We start from the raw sequence: 21,596 nt of genomic DNA, 5'->3' as shown, positions 1-21,596 counted from the left end.
TTCTTATTCTTTTTGAATATGTATCAATTGTCTTCATTTTAAAGCTGAAATCAGCAGGTGCCCAGGTGATCCAGGATCTTGTTTCAGACGCCAGCTCAATCAAGGAGTTGAATTTATCCGACAATGGTAGGTCTATCAGTTCCTTAGACTGCCTCTGTCCCTAAGACTGAGGGAGACTGTATGCTCTCTAGCTCTTTGTGCCCCCCTCCTTGCCAATCTAAGCTTATCTAAATAATACATACTCCGCATTAGACTAGGATCTGTGGATGGTCTTTTCTTTGTGGTATGTTAAAAGTTCTCAGTCACTTTCAACATCCCATAAAGGGGCCTGATACATATCCCACCAAAAGAGTAAACCAATTAGAACCAAGCTATTTGCTGGTTTACTGGAATCTTAAGCAAAAGTAGCTAACCTTTGGCTCTCCAGGTGTTGGACCACAACTCCCATCACTCCTGACCCTTGGTCATGCTGGCTGGAGTTGGTGAAAGTCCAGCCACATCTAGAGGGCCATAGGTTAGCCCCCTGATCTAAGTAATGTTTGTTATAAGGTTTCACAAGCCTGCCTCACCTTTCTATGTCTGAATTATATCAAATCTAGTGTAATCATCTGTTTTGGTGGAGGCCCTTGCTTGTCTGTGACCAATCAGCCTTGCAGGACCCCCACCTGCACCCATGAGGTACCCATGCATACACAGCTACTCTTTCTGCAGGCTTTGATTCTGACATGGCGACACTGGTGCTGGCCATCAGTAGAAGCAGATCCATCAAGCATATTGCACTAGGAAAGAACTTTAATATCCGGTCCAGGTAAGCACTTAACACTCTGTTGGTAATTTTTAAAAAGTTAAATACTAGTATTAATACATACACGTGAGATGGAGTAGAAAACATTTTTTTACATACCTAGGCTATGTTTTTTTTATCTGTTTGCTTGCTTTTGTTTTGAGCCTAGAGGCAAACCCAAAGCAACTCATAAGTTGAAAGCAATAAAGACATGATAGAAATACCACGCACTGCAAAATACAGAAGAACAGACAAATAAAAATAATAGCAGGGATAGCAAAAAACAACAACAACAACCAAAACCTGCACACAACATAACTGGTTGCCATACCCAACAGCACTACAAAAACTCAGGTTAAAATCTAAAAGCAGAGCCAAATCAACCAAATGCCTAGAGCAGCCATCCCCAAGCTGCGGCCCTCCAGATGTTTTGGCCTACAACTCCCATGATCCCTAGCTAACAGGATCAGTGGTCGGGGAAGATGGGAATTGTAGTCCAAAACATCTGGAGGGCCGAAGTCTGGGGATGCCTGGCCTAGAGCATGCGGGGGGATTGCAACCCTTCAGCATACAACTCCCATCATCACTTGCCATGGGACATTCTGGGTGGGGCTGACAAAATTTGAATCAAACAACATCTGGAGGGTCACAGGTTCCTCGCTCCTGGTCTAGAGTATAGCGGCCCAATGAACCTCTTTGGGAAGGATATTCCATAAAATTGTCAACCCCGCTGATAAGACCCTGTGCCTAGTGGATGCCAATCAAGCTTCATTCGTCAATGGGATCTAGAACAATGCTGCAGGTATTGAACAGAGCATATGTGGAGGCACATATGGAAGAAGGTAGTCCATGGTAGTGCAGTGTCTTAAGCCATTCAGGGGTTTAAATTTCAGAAGCAAAACCTGAAATTGAGCTGACTGAAAATCACAGGCAACCAGTGCAGATCACATAAGATCCAAGTATTATTCCAGTCCCAGTCAATAACTGTCACAGATGGGGTGTTGGCTACTCCCGAGTAAGCACTCCACATATCCTCTGGATTTTCATAGTTTTATTGTGCATGCTATATACAGTGGTGAGATGTCTCAAATCATGTCTGCTCTGCATGGGGCAGAAGCCCACAATGGCGTCTCGTGGGCTCTGACCCCCCTTTTAAGACTCCAAACGCCCCTCCTCCTTGCTCTATGGGTCCTCCGTGGTCCCAAACCAGGCTCCTGAGGTGCCGTTCTCTCTCCTCCCTCCTTTCCAGCCCCTACTGAAGCTAGCTCCTCCCCTGCTTCCCTGCTACCAACCTGGAGCTGAGCCACCAGGACTCTGCAGAGCCCTGGACCCGTCTTAACCCTTCCTGTTCCTGATTTGAACTCCCAGACTTGCTGCTGCTCTCCCATCTGGTGGAAGTAAGCAGAGTGGGCTGCTCTCTGCAAGCCCTCTCTCTTACATCCACCCCCCCTCCAGGCTCCCCCCCCCTTTCTGAGGCCTGGTTTGCCTGGTCTGATGTCTGTAAAGAGGGCTGGAAGCCTGACAGGTCTTCCTCCTCTGTAGTGTGTGTAAAATCCTGTTCCCCGTCGGTGCTGGGTGGCTGGTCCGTGTAGTTCCTTCCGTTGTCATCCTCCTCCTCCCTCTGGAAAATTGCTTCCGATTCCCGGAGGGCTCCTTGGGTCTGCGTCTCCCCTGCTCCCCACCTGGGATCGCCCTCCCCCTCTGTGTTCCCTGTGCTACTGACGTGTGGTGGTTTGGGTCTGTGGGAGAAAGGAGCGTGCAGTTCCAGTGTGCGGTCCTCCCCTTGCATGGTGTGCGTGGTTGCCTCCGCGTTTTGGGAAGCAGGAGTGCCCTGCCTGGCCAACAGACATTTTAACCCCCCCTCCCCCCACCGGGAGCCCGGGCTCGCTGTGGCACTGTAGACCTCCTCCTCTTCCTTTCTTTCTGGAACCTCTTGGCTGCCTTCTCCCTCCACCCTTCTGTCTAGTGTCTTTTGTGTGATTTCCTCCCCCTCCCTCCTGTCAGCGTCTTGTGTTGGATGTGTGTCACGTCCTCTGAACCTTGGGCTTTCCCTAAAGTGTGAGAGCAAAGACCTGTGACCCACGGGATGGACCTTTCTCGCTGTAGGTGCTTCCCCCCTGAAGGTGACAGGGTTGATCTGTGTCAGAACCTTGAAGGGCCCCAGCCTTCTGGGTGCCAGCTTCTTCCCCCTTCCCCCCATGGGAAGGCCTTCTGACCACAGCCAGACCCTGTCCCCTCCGTGGAAGACCTTCTCCAGTCCCCTGTGATGGTCTGCCCCCTCCTTGTAAGCCTCATTGCCCCTTGCCACGTCTCCATCCAGTTGTTGGTGTACTGTCTCCCTCCTCTCACCCCATGCCTCAATAGGTGGTCCCCCAATCTCCCCCTCCCCCTGCTCTGGGAAGGCTCTGGGGTTTCGCCCAAGACTGGCCTTACTGGGTGTGAGCCTCGTGAAGACATGTACTGCATGCCCCTCCGTGGGGTTGTCATGATATTGCTTGAGAATCTTCCCTCTGAGGGAGTCCTGGGGCATATACCGGGCATCATTGCTAAAGAGTAACCCCTCTTTCTCGGCAAGCCCTTCCCCTGCCCCCTTTTTCTCCCTCAAGTCCCTCCGTATGTTCTGGGTAAAAGTGTCCTCTTTGGTGAGTTGGCTCAGTTTCTCTTCCTGCATCCCCGCCTCTGCGTCGTTCCATCCGCCTGGGGAGCTGATGTGGTGCGATCCTGAGGATTCTCCTTCTTTCCTGCAGTGCTCCTTGCCGTCTGCATCTCCAAAGGTGAGATCTCCCCGGCGCTGGCTGCCCACAGGGTCATTGTCCATTAAGTCCAAAGCTAGCACTTCTGCGTGCTTGTTCACTGTCATCTTCCGAGAGGGGGTCTGTTGCGTGACCTCACCCTCCTGCAATTCCCGGTCGCCTACGGTCAAGACGCTCATGGGCAGCTCCCTTGGGAAAATGGGAATCTGATCCTGCTTAGCCAAGTCCACCGATAGGAAATCGTTGCTGCTGCCCCTGCGGAGAAGCCCGACTGTCTCCTGGGTCTGGCCTCTTGGCAGCTGCAGACTCACTTCCATCTCTTTGTCGTGCTGTGGGGTGTTACAGGAGGGCTCAGTTGTTGGTGCTCTGCCTGGCCCCTCCCCTCCTGATCTGGCATCCAGGCTTGTGTCTGTGCCTGCCTGCTCTCGCCATTCCTTCCTCTGGGGGCAGTGTTCCACCCAGTGGCTGGGTGCATTGTAAAGGCATCTCCCGCCTTTCTCTTCCCTCTGTTTTCCCGCGTCAGCGTTTGAAAGTACCCGCGCGCGGGCTTTGTCCCTCTGCATCACATCTGGCTGGAGGGGTCTGTGCTGAGCTGTAGCTGCCTTCCAGGGACTGTATGGGAGCTTGTGGCCGCTGCCTTTCCCCTCCGTCTGTCCCCTCTGCCCGGACTCGCCTCTCAGCCTCCTGCACTTCCACGCCACCATGCCTCTCAGCCTTAGAGCCAGCTTGTGCTGAGGGTCGCCCTACAAAGTGCTGGCCCGTCCCGAGTGTCCTCTCTGCTTGTCCAGCCTCCACTCCGGCTTGGCTGTGTTCAGAGCTGCTCGGTTCACTAAGCCTGGCTTCCCCTGTGCCCGGGTGCCTACCTGGTGCTTGAGCCGTTCCATAGTTGCAGGGTGCTGGCTGCAGCTTGCTCTCTGCTACACCCCTCACGCATGCCAATCCTCCCTTGGCATCTCTCTCTTCTGCTTTAGATGCTGCCAACTTCATGCCGGCTGCTACATTTGCAGCACTCTTCCCTCGGGGTAGCCATCAAAAGATTGTGGGCTTGCTGTCACAGATGGGGTGTTGGCTACTCCCGAGTAAGCACTCCACATATCCTCTGGATTTTCATAGTTTTATTGTGCATGCTATATACAGTGGTGAGATGTCTCAAATCATGTCTGCTCTGCATGGGGCAGAAGCCCACAATGGCGTCTCGTGGGCTCTGACCCCCCTTTTAAGACTCCAAACGCCCCTCCTCCTTGCTCTATGGGTCCTCCGTGGTCCCAAACCAGGCTCCTGAGGTGCCGTTCTCTCTCCTCCCTCCTTTCCAGCCCCTACTGAAGCTAGCTCCTCCCCTGCTTCCCTGCTACCAACCTGGAGCTGAGCCACCAGGACTCTGCAGAGCCCTGGACCCGTCTTAACCCTTCCTGTTCCTGATTTGAACTCCCAGACTTGCTGCTGCTCTCCCATCTGGTGGAAGTAAGCAGAGTGGGCTGCTCTCTGCAAGCCCTCTCTCTTACAATAACATTGTGGCAATGTTTTGCACCTATTTCTCGTTAAAGTATTCTCTATGAATCAATGTGAACCACAACAATGTAAACCAATGTGACACAACAGGAACCCACTAATCACCTATATATTAATCAGATTCAGAGCAGGAAAATTAGTGACTTTTCTGCTTCTTTCTCCTAGGGAGACCCTAGCTGATGCCTTGCACCGAATTGTTCAGCTAACTCAAGATGATGACTGTGTAAGTATGGAGCTCTAAAAGGACAGCTTCAGTACCTGTGTATTAGCATGCTTTGGTCAAACTTTGAAATCCTTAATTATTTCTGGTAAGTACATGCTCTCATAACTCAGTGGGGTTTCATGTTGTCTGCCTAATTTCCACTGATTTTAACCTTACCACATAGGGATGGAGTATTTGTCCATAGTCACTATTGTCCATTGAATGGTCTGTGTTATAAACTTGGCACTGTGTGTTTGTGTGTGTTCCATGCCCTATACAAACAAGCAATATGATTATTAGCGTCTTGGGGTCTCTGTTACGTTCTTCCCTGATTTTATTTCAGTCTGTCGAATCCCTATCAGTGGCAGAATCTCGCCTGAAACTGGGAACCAGCATTATCCTAGATGGTTTGAGAAGCAGGAGCAGTTGTCTTGTCATGCTGGATATCAGTGGTAATGCTATGGGAGACGTGGGTGCCAAAATACTGGCAAAAGCTTTGTCAGTGAACACAACACTCAGGTGCGTTCACTTAATTTCTTTCACTTGCATAGGTGTGTGTAGGTAGATACGTGATTTGAAGATGGGGATAGAGGAGAAATTTGATTCAGTTCACACTTCAAGGGGAACTTGCCTAATTTGCACTTTTGAATCAAGATGCAAACTAAAATACAATCATCCTTTGAAATTCACTTTTCTGAATTTTGCAATACAGTTCTCCAGCCAAATAATATGTAAAAAAGTGGATATAATGGGGTAAAGTGTGCACACAAATGTATATATTATTGAAAATCACATACAAAAATGCATTCTACAAGGAGGAAATTGCTTTGCAAAAAATGTGTATATTTGGCAAAAATGTGTATATTATTAGAAATCAACGCTTAAAATGCTGGTGGATTTTGTTGAAGATTTTTTTAAAATTAGGAAACTGATGTGGAAATGTGAAAAACTGAATTTAAGACTGGGAAAAATGAGTAATAGAAATTGATACATTTCCTTATCCCTAATTGGAGAGGGATTATTGTAACTGCATATTGTAGGGGCCATAGCTCAGTGAAAGAGCTCATGCTATCCCAGATGCTATCCTTGGTTTCTTCTGTTAAAATGGATCAATTAACAGGTGATGGGGAAACTTCTCACTGAGATCTTAGAGAGACTGTGCAAGTCCAAGAAGACTAAATGTTGCCCACATGTTATTTGTCAACATGGTCAATGGCCAGGGAGAATAGGGATTATATTTCCAGTGACATCTGGGGACCCAAGGTTGGGATGGGTGAATAGGCTGACACATAATCTGGCCATCTATAAAGCAGGCTAAAGAGGGTTCATGCTGCCTGCCTAGGACTGCAAAAATGCTTTTGGGGGAGGCTTGTATTTTCAAGCACCTGACATGTCACAGTACATACCTTGTGAATTCAAGGGCTTCCTGTGCTCTCCTGCGTGACTGGAAAGTAACATGCCTCTGTCAAGTCTAGTATCTACTGTGCAACTTGGTTCTATGCTGCAAAGCCAGGGTGCCCACAGAGATCAATGTATTGCCTCCTTTGGAAGAAGGCCCCTTCCATGTGCATGCCTTTCTAGCAGCTGTTCCTCTGCAGGCTGCTCTGGGGAGTTTGGGAACTTTAGTCCCTAGCAGTTTTGCAGTATCAAACAAAACCAGTAGTTTAATATTCTATTCTGATGGTGATTAACCAGGTGCCTTTAGAAGCCATGTGAACCTGCCATACATTACTATTTATATTCTAACCCAGTATTGTCCACTCCAGCTTATCCCAGCCTGATGCCCTCCAGAAAATGTGGACTACAACTCCCATCAGCCCCATGTTGTGCTGACTGAAGCTGATGGGAGTTGAAGTTGAAAACATCTGGAGGACACCAGGTTGGAGAAGGCTGGGCTTATCTGACTTTGAAGTGGCTATCCAGCATCTCAGGCAAAGAAGGATCTTTCTCATCACTTGCCACCTGAAATCCTTTAAATGGAGATTCCAGGGATTCAGCTTGTAACATCCTCCATGCAAAACACATGCTCCTCCACTGAGCTATGTTTTCCCCTCAGACAGGATAGCTATTTCCTGTGTTTTCCCTCACCATCTGGTAATTGAAGAAATACTGCTTCTGAACACAGAGGCTTCATTTGGCTATTGCAGCCGTGAGAAATTTTTCCTTTTAGGAAAGTGTCTAATTCTTTTTTTTTAAGGGGGAACAAGTCTGAGTCATAACCATATGTGTCATGTGAAGGTATAGTTCCTTTTGTTTAAAAAATCTACACTCCTGGGTCTGAGCAGGAGTTTGTTTTGTCATAGAGTGGGGCTTCTGTTTCTAACTTTTTGCACCCTTCCCCCGCCCCCAAACTGGTGCCCTCCATGTTTTGGATTACAGGTTCCATCAGCCCCAACCAATACATGCTGTGGTCCAAAACATTAGGAGGGCATTACGTTGGGGAAGGCTGAAATAAACGCATGTTTGTATTTTGCATACTTGGTATATCACAGGGACAAATTAGATGTTACTAGGGAAACGCAGGGTTCCCGGCTGACTCTTCCTTTCATAATGTTCATGTGAGTGTTGGTGGGTGCTATTTGCAGGGAGAATTAGTTAGCAAGAGGGATGGTCGATTCTTCTCTCTCTGGTGATAATTATCTCCTGTAAGTGTGTCCGCACTGGGTCATATTTAAAGGTTCTGCCCTGCTGGGCCCTCAAACTTGAAGTGGAACCATCTGTAGGGGAAATAGCTGTGGGGAAGAAATTTGCAGGGAGTGTCAGCAAGCATGGAAAGGGTTTCCCTTCTCTGTAAATTTGCATGTCACTAAATTTCCTGTTACATTGGCAAATACAGTGGTACCCCGGGTTACAAACAACTCTGGTTACAAACACTTCGGGTTACAGACTTCGCTAACCCTGAAGTAGTACCTCGGGTTAAGAACTTTACCTCAGGACGAGAACAGAAATTGTGCGGCAGCAGGAGGCCCCATTAGCTAAAGTGGCACCTCAGGTTAAGAACAGTTTCAGGTTAAGAACAGACCTCCAGAATAAATTAAGTTCGTAATCAGAGGTACCACTGTATGGGGCTGAGGCCATAGGTTTGCTAACATAATATGTGGCTTGGATCATGCAATGCAACTTTCCTGAGTTCAAAACTTTTTGGTTACCTTGGCACAAAGTTTTTTAAATAAGCTTTTGATGCTTTTTCTTTGAAAATAAGTTTTAATTTCTATTTTGTTTCTGAAATTAAGAGCTGGGTACACATGCTTTAAATTAAAAAGGGAAAGCATAGATTCTACTTAGAAATGCTTCTGTTGTCTATATATTGGAGCTTGGTGTGCTTTAACTGAACCGTCTTCCCTTCCATCTGCTTTTAGGACGTTAATTTGGGACAGGAACAACACAACATTGTGTGGATTCCTTGATGTTACTCGTGCTTTGCTAAGGTAGGTACCTCATCACTGTGCTCTGTTGGAAGCCCTGCAGAAAAATTCTGTTCTTCTTTGGAATAAAAGAATCCCAGTCCAAGTGCCAACTCTTTCCCCATAACTAACTTGGGCAATGCCATTTCAGGACCCAATAATGTCAGCCAAAACATCAAGGGTTTATTCACTCACTCATCTTCCTATATAATATATGCCACCAGTGCTATTTTTTCTAGAAAAAGAGGTGCCAGAACTTACCATGAACTTGTAATGACAATAGTGCCCACCTGAGAGGCGCCGGAACTGAGTTCTGATGAGTTCTGGCTGAAAAAAGCCCTGGATGCTACCATTGGTTAGCAGTGCCCTTCTGCATTCTACATAGTACAAGCAGGCCAGTCTCACCACAAAATAATAAATGAATGCAAATCAGACATCAGAAATGATGATATTTTAAAAACCAGAGAAATTACATTTCAGCCGCTCGGGATGTTCTGGAAGTGGCCATTCTCAAATATAGGAACTTCAAAGGGAGGCTCCAGTGAGAAACCACTGGATTATATCTTATGAAGAAGTTCAGGTCACCTGTGGCCTGAATCAAAATGAACATAAGAGGAGCACTCCACTGCAAAGTTTTGTTACAGCATCTACTTGTTTCACTTTAATTGGGAAATAGCCTGACTGCTGTGCATGCACAGTTGTGGATTGTTTTGGGAGCCCTAGGGACATCTAATGAAACAATGCTTGTTCCTCAGGAATTTTACTCTAAAAGCTATGCCCTTGCCCATAACTGATGTGGCCCAGGCTCATTGAAGCCATCCAGAGAAAATGGAGGAAGTCGTGCACAAGGTAAAAAGCATAGGAATGGGGGTAACTGATCTGAATGGAGGAGCACTCTAGATAAATCTTGAGTTAGAACCCAACTGATAGGTATGTGCGGAGTGAATGTTAGCATGCCGTATGTGCTCCAATATGCTGATCATTTGTTACTCAGTGCTGCTGAGTAAATGCATCTGCTTCTTTGGGAGGGCATAGAAGTGAGGGTTATGTGAGCCATGCCTCTTTTGCATGCTGCAGATACAGTCTTACCTCGCAAGGAATCAGATTCAAGAGACCTTGCCCAAGGAGAGATGCCGGTTACAGCCAGATAGTACAGCCAGCTCTTCTGCACAGGTGGGAACTCCTTGGATCTTTGCCTACATTGATGGCCTTACATCTTGCATAGTCAGCTCTGTTCACATTTTAATATGAAAACGTATTTGCACCACCCTGAAACAATGCACAAATAGAAATGCAGCTAGCCTACAAAATTCACACTTCTCCAGATTTTGCAATGCAATTCTCCTACCAAGTAATGTGCACAAAAATGCATATGGGGGTGGTGTGCATAAAAATGCATATCTTAATAAAAATAATATTAGAAATATAGCAGGGGAAATTGCTTGCAAAGATGTGTAAATTAGGCAAAGTTACGGTACGTACATACGGAAATGTGCAACTTTGGAGAAAAGCACACTAAAATGCTGGTGAAGAATTGTGAGGGTTTTTTGTTTTTTTAAGAAATTGCAAACTGTTGTGGAGAACTGAACTTAAAATCGGAAGAAAATAAGGGAACCTGAAATAGAGATTCGTCAGTCTCCAATCTTGCATGCCAACCTCTTTAAAAGTCAAGTTCTGCAGAAGAGGGCCAAAGGGCAGAAAACATCTAAATGGGGCAAGAATGCTGGCATCTGCACATTAGAACATTAAAGTGCTTCATATGCATTGTACCCTAGTCAACTTTCTGACAAGAATTAGTGCTGTCACATTGCAGATGCAGGGATTGGTGCTAAGAGAGTTACAGCCAACTCCAGGCTTAAGGGGTATCTCATAACTCACTTATCCTTCCGTTCCTCTTCCTTGCCATTGCTGTTGGTTCATCTGCCCTCTCCCAGTGTACAAGCCAACAAAAGCCAACGAGGAGCAGCATCCTCCGCTTGCCTTTCCCTTTCTCTATGGAAAGTGCTGCAAATTGGGCCCAGAGGGACAGGAAAAATGAATGGGCAGCAGCAGCGACCGATGAGAAGGTGGGGTTTTTCAGGGAGGGACCCTCTGAGGTCACCCTGACCAAGGCCCCCCCAAACCTGGAGCCAACAGTGACTCAATTAAATACAGCTGAGACTGGAATTCTAGGGAGTGCTATACTTTTGTGCTGGTGGTACAGTGGTGCCCTACATCTTGCTCTCTATTCTAGGCACTGAAGGATGCATCCCAGTCTGTGCATAAGTGCATTGAAATGCTGAGCTCTGTTCAAGATGTGGAAGTTAAAGCAGACATCCTGTGGGCAGAGGAGACCATCAAGGATGCAAACCTTTCAATCAGTGTGAGCTCTCCTTCATGTGTGTTAAGGGTGCTTTACAGGCAGGTGCTTAATCTGCAAACAGGTTGTTCACAACACTTTTTTAACATATCAGATTTTCTCCTAAAAGGGCACATCCAGATTAAATCAGCAGGAGTGAGGGATGCAGGCTGGCATTTTGATGCCAGTGATGTCATGTGCAATGCTACAAAAACAGTTTGCTTGCATGAGGAGTACTGATCCCACAATAAACACCTGTCTGCAAGCCTCTCCTTTGCTACTTTTCTTGTTTTGGAACTCAGTCATGAACCACTAAGAATTGATGATGATGATGAATTGAATTTGTTATCACTTTATCCTGCTCAGGACAACCCAAAGCAACTTACTGTCAAAAAGACAGATACATTTTTTTTTTAAAAAAAAACCACCTCTAAAAAGGCCACAGATAGTTAAAGGCCAAACACCTGGTTATAGAGGGAAGTTTTTTGCTGGGTACCTAAAGATATATAATGATCGCTCCAGGTGAGCCTCCCTGGGGAGAACATTCCATTAATGGGGAGCCACTGCAGAAAAGGCCTGTTCTCGTATTGTCACCCTCCGGACCTCTCATGGAGGGGGCACATGAAGAAGGGCCTCAGATCATGATTGCAAGTTAATTTTTAACCTGGATGTGTTTTCCTGTGATAGTGTCACAAACCAAGCAACACTGGCAAAGTCAGAATATCAGATGTGACTGAAGATGCCTTTTAAATTTTCATTACAAATTCAGGAAGAATGCATTATTTTCATAGGACACAGGTAGGCAACCTGCAGTTTGGGGGCCACACACAGCCCTCAATCTCAGTCTATGTGGCCTAGACTGACAAAATCAATGTCCTCTGGACAGTTTACAAACATAAATAAAATACACAACTGCAATAAAACCGACACCACAATTTCTTTACAAGTTTTAAATATATAGAAAGTAGCCATGAACCTCCTCTAGCCCCCTTTGGCAGCAACCTACTGGTGGCAACCTGCCTTCAGCAATGGCCTTTCAGATAATCTACTGTGGCAAAGAAGGACTGAATTAGCCATTCTTGATGAGAGCCTTTCTCTTCCTGCAGGTTTTGCCTATTTTGTATGAGGCAGGAAACCCTGTGCACCAGAACAGCAAGCTTCAGCACAAGCTGGAGAGTCTCATTGAAGAAGTCTCTCAGACTTGTAGCAGCGACATCCAGGTAAGTAGGCAGGGTTCCATAGTCATCTATGGAGGTGATGGAAAATACTTTGGAGAGCTGCTGCCAGTTAGAGTAGACAATATTGAGCTTAGATGGACCAAGTCTGCAGTTTTGCACCACACAACTGTAGCTTTTGGTGTGTGCTACAGAAATCAGCCTCCTGAGAAATCCTGCTTCTGTTTTTTAAAAGAGTGTTTTAATCCATATGGTGACAGAATTAAGGCTGTAATTGAACTGGAAACAAAGAAGCCAGCCTTTAGTACTATTGGAAGTTTGGCTGCAACTCAGCTTGCAGAACGGGGATTGTGCGGGGTTTAAATCAATAGAGAAAGTGACCTCCAGATTCTCAGACTATCACTGTACCTTTAACCTATATGCTGATCTCCCTATCCTTTAAAGTGTGTTCCAAGCAAGAAGTCATTTAACTAAAGCTAGGTGCTGCTGTAGCATATAAACTCTGCCTGCTAACAGGTACGGTGAGCATACCTTTGCACCTTTTGTGGCCATCAGAAGATATGCAAATATGACAAAATCAAAATGTTGGACCTCCGGCCTATAAATCCGAGAGGAAGTCAAATGAGGTTTCTTCTGGCAGATCGGGACAAAGATATCACTGCCTTAGTAGCTTCCTTTTTTAGCCACAATTTTACCAGAATAAAAATTTTATCCTTCTGGGGAATAGACAGGGTGAAGCAGAATATCTAAGTGCACACAATCACAGTGTGACCTTATTACCCTCAACAGCTTCACCCTTGTCCTTTTAACTACCCTAGTGACTTGAAATGTTTTATACTGTGATGCCAATAAAGGGATTTGATTGGATTGGATTTGCAAATGTGTCTAAATGCCTAACTTTCATTGTTTATTAATAGCACCAAAATATTGTAAATATATATATAAAGCCTTAGAGGAAGGTGACCTGAAACCTCTTGCAGTGAATAGCTTCCCCACACATGCTCCCAAGTAGAAAGCAATAAAACTTCAGGTTTTGACGGCTCCTCATGCCACATTTATCTCTTGCTTGTACTTCCTTCATAGACCATCATGCATGCCTCATTGGTTACCACTCAGAGTTTGTGCCCCAAACTCATGCAGAAAAATGACTTTCAGGACTACCTGATCTCCAGCGTGCCAAAGAAGACCCTCCTTGACCAGCTTTTGACTGAGATGTACAGCAGGCTCATGTGGGTGACAGGACTAACCTTTCTCTTCAAGCCACACCAGAGTGCCTGTTTGGGTTGGAAGCATCTGCTCAATCTTCAGTATTAAACGCTGAAGTAGAAAGATGTTTTGCCTGCTGGCTGTGTTTCTCCTTGAGATTCCTGCTTCCTGGCATATAGCTTTTCAGTAGAGAGACGTTTGGGGTAGATGGAGGCCTCTTTGAACTGTCCTTTTTATTTTTCATACAAGTACTGTTCTCCATTGGCAGCTTAACCTCATACTGTATCTGTAAGAATATTGAGCCTCTTGTCTGGAAACAGCAGAACTGTTTCCATGGCTGAGGCAGAAAAGGCCAGCATCTTATGTCCTCTACATGTCACTCTCTGCTATGCAGATACATCTCTCTGACAGTTGTCTAGGCTCCTAGGGCATAGTCACACCACAGAGTTAAACTGATGAAACAGACATTCCCCTTTCCTAGGGAATTCTGGGATTTGTAGTTCTGTGAGGGGGTAGCTTTACAGAGAATTCTCAGCACCCCACCTCATCTAGGACCACATTCTAGATGCATGTCTTCTATCATTTTTCAAAGATAAAATAATTGATAAAAAATGTTTTCCAGACTTCTTCATGGAGAATGTAAGAAGTGCCTTGCTGTGTCAGCCCTCACTCACTAACAGATCCCAAGCAACTGAAATCTAGGTGCATCCTGCCTCTAAACTTGAAGGCTCCATTTAACCCTGATGACTAGTGGCCACTGATCCTTATATATATATTTTCTGATAGTATTTTAAAGATACCTAAGCCTGTGGCCATAACCACATTCCCCAAGAGCAGGATCCATATATCAATTATTGTTATTATTTATTAGGTATCTTACATGCCCTTTACTATGAGGTCCCAGGGCAGGGTACAGCAATGAAAAAAAGTACAATAATCAAATCAGTTAAAACAAATTAACAGTTTAAGCAACAGGCTACATCATAAAATATACATACCCCAGGTGTCAGAGCTGGGAGAAATCTTCTCCCACCCATTTCTGGCCCTTTACCCAACATCTGATGGTCATGGGAGCCTTAGCAGTCAACTTATCTCACTTCTCAGCCTCCTTATTTCCCAAATCCTAACCCAAGTTATTGGTGCCAAAGTCTTAGTACACAGTGGAGCGCTCCTTTGTGCTTTTCTGTGCTAATAGCCCTGCTTTGTCCCTTCTTTGATAGGAAGATACAGCAGGCAGTCACAGAGGCCATGGTCAATGGTATTGCTGATAAAATTTTGGAGGACTTAGCCACCGTTCAAGGCAAGCTGGTGAGTGCCAGACAGGATTCCGGTCAATGTGCAAAGGCAAGACTGGCCCAGATAGGAGTTCTGTATGCTGCAATTCCTTTCCTTGCTTTGCTCTCCCCAGTGTTAATGTAGGTTTGAATGTCATTTTGTCTCTACCTACCTCTCACTCTCTCAATCACAGTTAGTCCTTTTATTTGTTTAAAATATTGTTCAACTTTTCCACCAAGGAAGCTTGCTATATAAAAGGTTGAAGGAAGAACAAATACATGGTATATGTGACCACACTTGTCAAGTTCTGGCTGCTGCATCTCAAATTATCAGATTCTTAAAGAGATGGAAAAGCCAGTTAAATACAGTGATTCACTGGAACAAAACCACCATTTCCCCATGCCACCTGTCTAGTATACTGTCTCAGAGTCACTTTCTGAACCTACTGGTACTTAAACCATTTCAGGCAAAGCACCTCTCAAAACTAGCCCAGGAGCCACAGGTGATGAATGTTGAAGACTGGAACAATTTCCAACAGGGGCACAGAAGCCTGTGGGATGTTGTTGAGAAGGACTTCCAAAAGGAGGAGGTATGCATTTTCCAGCCCTCAGTGCATTCATTATGATGCTAGCATGAGCCTCACAGTAATTTCTAATTGGGATCAACCTAGTTATTTAAATGCTCTGCACACGATCTGAAAGCTATCCCTTCACATTGCATCTGTGTCTCTCCTGCTTTAACCTATATGTCCCAGTGTAGCTAGGGAGTGAATCCTACAGTTATTCTATTCCCCAAAAACAGCAGTAGGGGAGTGGCCAAAGGTGGCAATAGCAGCAGTATGTACATACCTGTTCAATAACATGAAAGGTAGCCCTGCTGGACCAGAGAAAAAACCTGTTTAGTCCAGCATCCTGTTTCCCACAGTTGCTGGCCAGATGCTGCTGGGAAACCCAAAAGAGGGACATGAAGTCTGAGAACAATAGCTTTCTCCTACTGATGTTCCCCAGCAACTGGTACTTGGAGAGGGCTCTGCAAGCCCATCAACTCAGACAAATGTCACTTGCATCCATCAGTGGAAGAGATAACTGAATTTATACCCCAAGCTGCTTAGATGCTTTTGAAATTCATGTGCTACTTTACAGTGCTGGGCATAGTGACATCTTTGTTGTGAAAATACCTTCATCTGACAAGTCTTTTTAAAGCAGTGGTGGGAATCACTCCTGATCTGTTGTAGACATTTACAAAATTATGCCTAGCAGCTTGGTTCAATAGCCAAATTGTGTTACTAGACCTTGCTATGTATGTTTTCCTTTTGGGGTTTTAGAGATTTACTCACCATCTTCTGATGTAGCTGCAAAGCTTCAAGCTTCAAATTAATTTTCATCTCTGCTTTGGAAGACTGCTACGAGCATATCTGCATCACAGAATTAAAATGATCTAATTGTCATTCCCTGTCCCCAGTGAATTCTGGGAATTGTATTTCTTTGAGGGAAGGTGGTGATCTCATTGTAGCAGAGAAGTCTTGTCAAAGCACAGTTTTTTAGCAATCTTTGAGAAAAGCCACAGCAATGAAACTGGTATGAAACAGAGATAAACTTGTAATAGGTTTGTCATTTCACTAATCTTGATTTGGTAAGTTGAGACCTAGCCCTGTATCGTGGCCTGATCTAAGGTGGATCATATCAGCAGCACTACTCTAATACAAATATACAGTAAAAAGAAGTGGGTTATCATCAAATCCAAAAAAAGTTTAAGATATTTCTGAACAGAAGGCATAGCCCCCCCCCCCCAGCAGCCAGGCATTCTCCCCTTTCTCAAAAGTCCCTGCCTTGTGGTGACACCACTCCATCAAATTAGGGTCAAATTACATGTAATGTTGTGTATAGTGTGTAATTATGTCTGGGTTTTTAAAAATGTAATATTTAGTGTGGACAGACCCCCCCCTCCCCCAGTGAGCACAGGGAGGGGATTCTGATTAAAATCCCCCTCGTGCTGCAGTAGCCTTAGGAAAAAAGCTCTTGGTGCCTACAGAAGCTTCACATACAGCACGCATACACACAGGTAATTGGAGGAGTACTGTTGGCAGGTTGGATTTTCATCAGGATCACAGCTGGGGAGGTGCCTGAGAACCTTATACACCTAGTATAAGAGATATATCCAAGAATTCCATGTTTTGTAGCTTTTCTTTAAATTTTGTATTCTTTTGAACATAAATAAACTCTGAAAAGAAAAGAAAATCAAGGGTTCCAAAACTTAGCATTAAATATGGGGGGGGGGGAGATCTAGTTGTACACCATGCATTTAAAACAATGTACAGTTTGACCCCAAGGTACATCCAGAGGGTTGTCTCCACTCTGCTTTCCCCCCTCAAACTCCTTTGTTTGTTTGTTTGATTTGTAGGAATTTCTGTACCACTCAACATATAAAATACCATACCTTTTAAGATTTAAAATAGACACAAAATAAGAAAAACAAGAAAATGGTAAAGTATCTTCAGAAGTATCGATAACATGGCTGGGTCACCCTACAGAGTAAGCTTGTGTGTGTAAGAAAGTTTTAAGCAAGCATCTTGCACTGTATGCTCTTCTTAGATGGCCAGAGGGTAGGAATTCCACAAAATAGGTGCAAAGGGTTCATGGATCAGACCTCAGGAATATGTAACAGGGTAAAAAATGCCCCTTAAGAAGACTGCAGTGTCTCTCCACCCCCACCCCCAACCTCTCTCATTACCAAGGAAATATAATAAACGATTAGAAAGAAAGCCTACCCAAGTAACACTGACAAGCTCCCCCCACTAAGCAAAAATAATGTAAGTTTACCACCTCACCCTCTCTTCCCCCCTCCCCTTCTCTTCTCCCCCCAGCTTGTACAACAATGTCCCACACTGAATGTAACTGGTCAGTAGAAACGATTCTATGACCTGAGAAGAGACAATGCATGTACTTTTGCAAACCAAGAGAAAATCCTTAATAAAAACATTTAAAAAGAAGGCTGCAGAATAAGACTGTCACTCAAATAGGCTGTTTCTAAGTTGTTTGGGATTTTATATACCATCAGCAAGACCTTAAACCTGGCCTGGTAGCATACTGGCAGCCAGTGCAACAGTACAGTTGGTTTTTAAAGTATCGTTTCCTCTCTTCGCAGTACAAGATGGCTGCCCAATGGAAGCACAGCTGCTCCACAAGCATTCTACCAACTCCTGGACTAAATGGTAAAGCTTATTATATGTGTTGGTGTGAATGAGCACCTTTTCTAAAATCCACTTAGCTGGGAAACAGTTTAGGTGAATGCCAAAGGGTTTCATTTTTTGTAAGTATTTATGTGACAAGCATGAGTTTGAAAACACAATCATTTATGGACACTGGAGAGTTGAGAGTGGCTTTGGCCCCTGTTTGGTGTGCAGTTGGTGGCAACCTTTGTGTGAAAATCCTCAAATGCACAGTACATTACATGCATAATGACCTAAACCTCAGAGAAGATTAGGCAGTAACTCTAGCTCCACTAAGATGGAAGTAAGCCCCAATGAATAGGCCTTGCTTCTGCAGCACTAAAAACTCACTGAAATTAATGGACATACATTAGGCACAACAAACTTGTCTTGTTGATTTCATTGGGGCTTTAGCATGACCAAATACCTCTTGATTTTGGCCCAAGTGACTTAATTCCTGTATACTTCAATTTCAGGGCTAGTTTATACATTGCCATATCTCCATGGAAGATTGCTTTCCTATCACCAGAGCCAGGCAAAGTGAGGCAGCAACCTCCAGTGGGGCTGGGGAGTAGGCAGCAAAGTGTTGAAGGAATGGTGGTGAGATATTGGGTGGCAGAGCTGTGTGTGCACCACATTAGCCTGTGCTCCCTCACTCCCCTCTCTGAGCTACCGTGCTGCCCTTGGTTACAGTGGAGGATGCTGTCTGGTCATTCTTGTGGAAGCTAGATTTGACTGCCACTCTAGTTTGCTTCCATCCATGTCATGGGAAGGCACCATCTTGTCTTTTGCCTCAAGCAGCAAAATGTCTTAGATTTGCTCTGCCTATCACAACTTTATGCCCTGGTTGTAGCATTGCACAACCCAGCCTAAAATGGTTGATATTTGTATGGAGTGGTCCCCACATCTGATGTTCGGAATAAATGATGCAAAGTCACCAGCACTCTTGAATTTTAGATGGCCAGAATCCCCTTTCTCTTCTTGAGTTATATAGGTCTTGCATGTGCTTTCCTTCAGCCAGTCTAGGAAGGTAGGGAGAATGAAGAGTCAATGGTAAATTGGTAGATCCGATCCCATGTTTGGCATTTTTCTGTTGTGAACTGCTCTGGGATCTTCAGATGAAGGGTGGTGTACCTTTTTATAATAATAATAATAATAATAATAATACCACCACCAGGTTCAATTCCTGGCATCTCCGGTTTAAAAACTGATTGCAAAAGACCAGTCTGAAGCCATGGAGAGCCATTGCCAGTTACAGTAGACAATACTAGGCTAGATGGACAAATAGTCGAACCTGCGTAGGTATAAGGCAGCTTGCTAAGGCCCTATGAGGTGTGGGTGGCAGCAAGGCAAATGTATTCTGGTGGCTGTAGCAGAGAGGGCAGCAAGAAGGGCGATAGGAGAAATGTGGGTTTCATCATGTGCCCAGTTGCTGGATAGCAGCAGCAGTAATGGGTAAGTGGGGGAGCAGGAATATGGGGTAACACAGAAGCTTGGGAATACTGAGGATGTCTCCTGTTCACATGCGAGTGGGTGGCTGGCTGGCTTCAGGAAGTCACAGCACAGTTGGCTTAGGTTGTTTGCAAAGGGGACTTTGGCAACCTCTGAAAAGTGGGAATCCTTGCTTCACTCAAAATGAAAAGAAAAGGGGGTGGGGGAGAGGAGACACGACCTGGCTTTGTACAGAACCACCCACTCCTATTTGTCTTTGGAAAATAAAATAAATCTGTAGCTGCTCCAGCTTCTATTCCTCAAAGCGTGAGCTAGCCAGGAAATCAGTCTCAGCCAGGGGATGCACTAGCTGCTCCTCCTCATCCTTCCTGAGGCAAGGCAGGCTTTTCCCATTGGTGCACAAAGCCCCGAGCCCATTAGCAGTAGCCAAGTCTGCCTTGTCAGTTTAGTCGCCTGATATGTAACAAATCTGCCTGTGTGACAGGAGACGTTGCTGTGCTGCATAGTGGCAGCCTGCTGTCCGCCTGGCAACTCCAAGGATTCCTCCCCCTCCCCCCCCTCCCCTCCCCCCACCTCCTCCGGCTTCTCTCTTTCAGGTCTATCGGAACTCGATTTTAAGGTAGAGGCAGAAGATAACAAGATTGGGGCTCCCCAGGCTGAGCTGTCACTCAGCCGTGCCTCCGTGAAGTCACGCCCTGCCTCCACAAAGGATGCTGAAGCTGGGAGCAGGCTGCTTCCTTGCACAGAGCCTGCATCCGCACAATCCCTTATGGACCTGCCGACTGCAGGAGAGAAATTGGAGCATTATACCCGAGACAGGCCCAGGCCCAACCGCAGGAACAGGCAGCCCCCCAGCAAGCCAAATGTAAGACTCCTCTTGCTTTTTTAAATCTCTAATGGCTTTTGCAGATGCACAAGGCTGTGTGTCTGTGTGTGTGTGTCTGTGTTTGTGTTTGTGTGTGTGTGTGTGTGTGTGTGTGTGTGTGTGTGTGTGGAGAGAGAGAGAGGGAGAGAGAGAAAGAGGTGGGCAAATGCCTTACCGGGTGTTTATTGCAGCCCTGGAAGATGAAATGAGTAGAACAGCAGCTGTTTGATTATGCGCTTGTCAGCTGGGCACTGGCCACTGCTGCTTAGAGGACAAGGTTGTTTATATATGAGTATCTGCAGCATTTGGGGGGTCTGGAAGCAGATCTTGACTGCTTGTGTTTATTTCTTGGGTTTTGCAAGATAGGGGAAATTGTAGCGCTGCCCAGTGTAGGAAAAACTGCAATCTATATAAGAGGATTCTGTGGCAACCATATGCATGCACTCACTTACTTTTGAGTGCTATGTTTATTCAAACATTTATGGAAGAACAAACTTATACTGCTGCATGGACAATCTACTGTCTCTTTCTGAAAAATGTGGATTATTTTTGGAACTGTTAGCTGTTGATATATTCCAAGGATCTAGTGGCTTAATCCATGCTAAGTAAGGCCTTTGCTCTTTGAACATTTTGGGCATTGACCTGGTATGTTTTCCCAGGTGAAGGAGAATAAGGGAAGGTAGGGCTTGCACCACGAGATGTCTTTTTAGCAGAAAATGGTCCATTTATAGAATTATAAATTAACCCTTTGACTACAGCTGAAAGTAAAAACAAAAAACAAAAACTTTGTGGTACAGCCCAAGCTATATATATTAGAGAACTAGAAATTAGTGTTTAACAGAGGAGTGTGTGAGAGGAAAGGAGAAATGCATTCTTTGAGCTATACAGTGGTACCTCGGGTTGTGGACCCGATCCGTTCCGGGGTGCTGTTCACACCCCAAAAAGTCCGCAACCTGAGTGGCGCTTTTGCGCATGCGCGCGTGGCAAAACCTGGAAGTAAACACTTCCGGGTCTGCTGTGTTCGTAACCTGGAAAAACGCAACCCACAGCGGACGCAACATGAGGTATGACTGCATGTGAATCCAGATTATAAATATAGCAATGCAAGTGATGCCTCGGAAGATGTAAGATGGAGAGTGGAGTTTGGCGTCCCTGCAAAGGTAATACACGTTTCTTCATCGCTTGTTGCCTTGAAGCACTCTTTCCCACCACTACTCTCTTTTTTTAGGGTGAAGTGTACCCAAAGTGTGTCTGTGTATGATTACCACATACTTGGAAAAGTTCAAAATGTGGTTTGAACTAAGCAGTAATGAATAGTGAATTGTGAACTCACTGTCTGATAATTAGTATTTATTCAATTGGACACCCATAAGAAATTGCAGGAGGAGGGTGAAGGCAGTAGTGCAGTCATTTAATTAGACTCTG

At 45.2% G+C, this 21,596-nt stretch overlaps 1 protein-coding gene across 1 annotated transcript in view; it reads left to right on the top strand.

Annotated features, from left to right (window-relative positions):
- Window positions 1-21,596, top strand: part of CARMIL2 (capping protein regulator and myosin 1 linker 2) — a 75,892-nt gene that overhangs the window by 32,498 nt on the left and 21,798 nt on the right. The window contains 14 exon segments of the mRNA XM_035118562.2: window positions 45-126; window positions 712-808; window positions 5,212-5,269; window positions 5,592-5,767; window positions 8,608-8,676; window positions 9,408-9,501; window positions 9,730-9,825; window positions 10,886-11,014; window positions 12,097-12,210; window positions 13,249-13,394; window positions 14,592-14,679; window positions 15,113-15,235; window positions 17,791-17,857; window positions 19,903-20,171. Coding sequence (XP_034974453.2) covers window positions 45-126; window positions 712-808; window positions 5,212-5,269; window positions 5,592-5,767; window positions 8,608-8,676; window positions 9,408-9,501; window positions 9,730-9,825; window positions 10,886-11,014; window positions 12,097-12,210; window positions 13,249-13,394; window positions 14,592-14,679; window positions 15,113-15,235; window positions 17,791-17,857; window positions 19,903-20,171 — 1,608 coding nt within the window.

This window comes from Zootoca vivipara, chromosome 6, assembly GCF_963506605.1.
Source record: "Zootoca vivipara chromosome 6, rZooViv1.1, whole genome shotgun sequence".
Taxonomy (NCBI): domain Eukaryota; kingdom Metazoa; phylum Chordata; class Lepidosauria; order Squamata; family Lacertidae; genus Zootoca; species Zootoca vivipara.
This window is presented reverse-complemented; position numbering and strand designations above follow the sequence as displayed.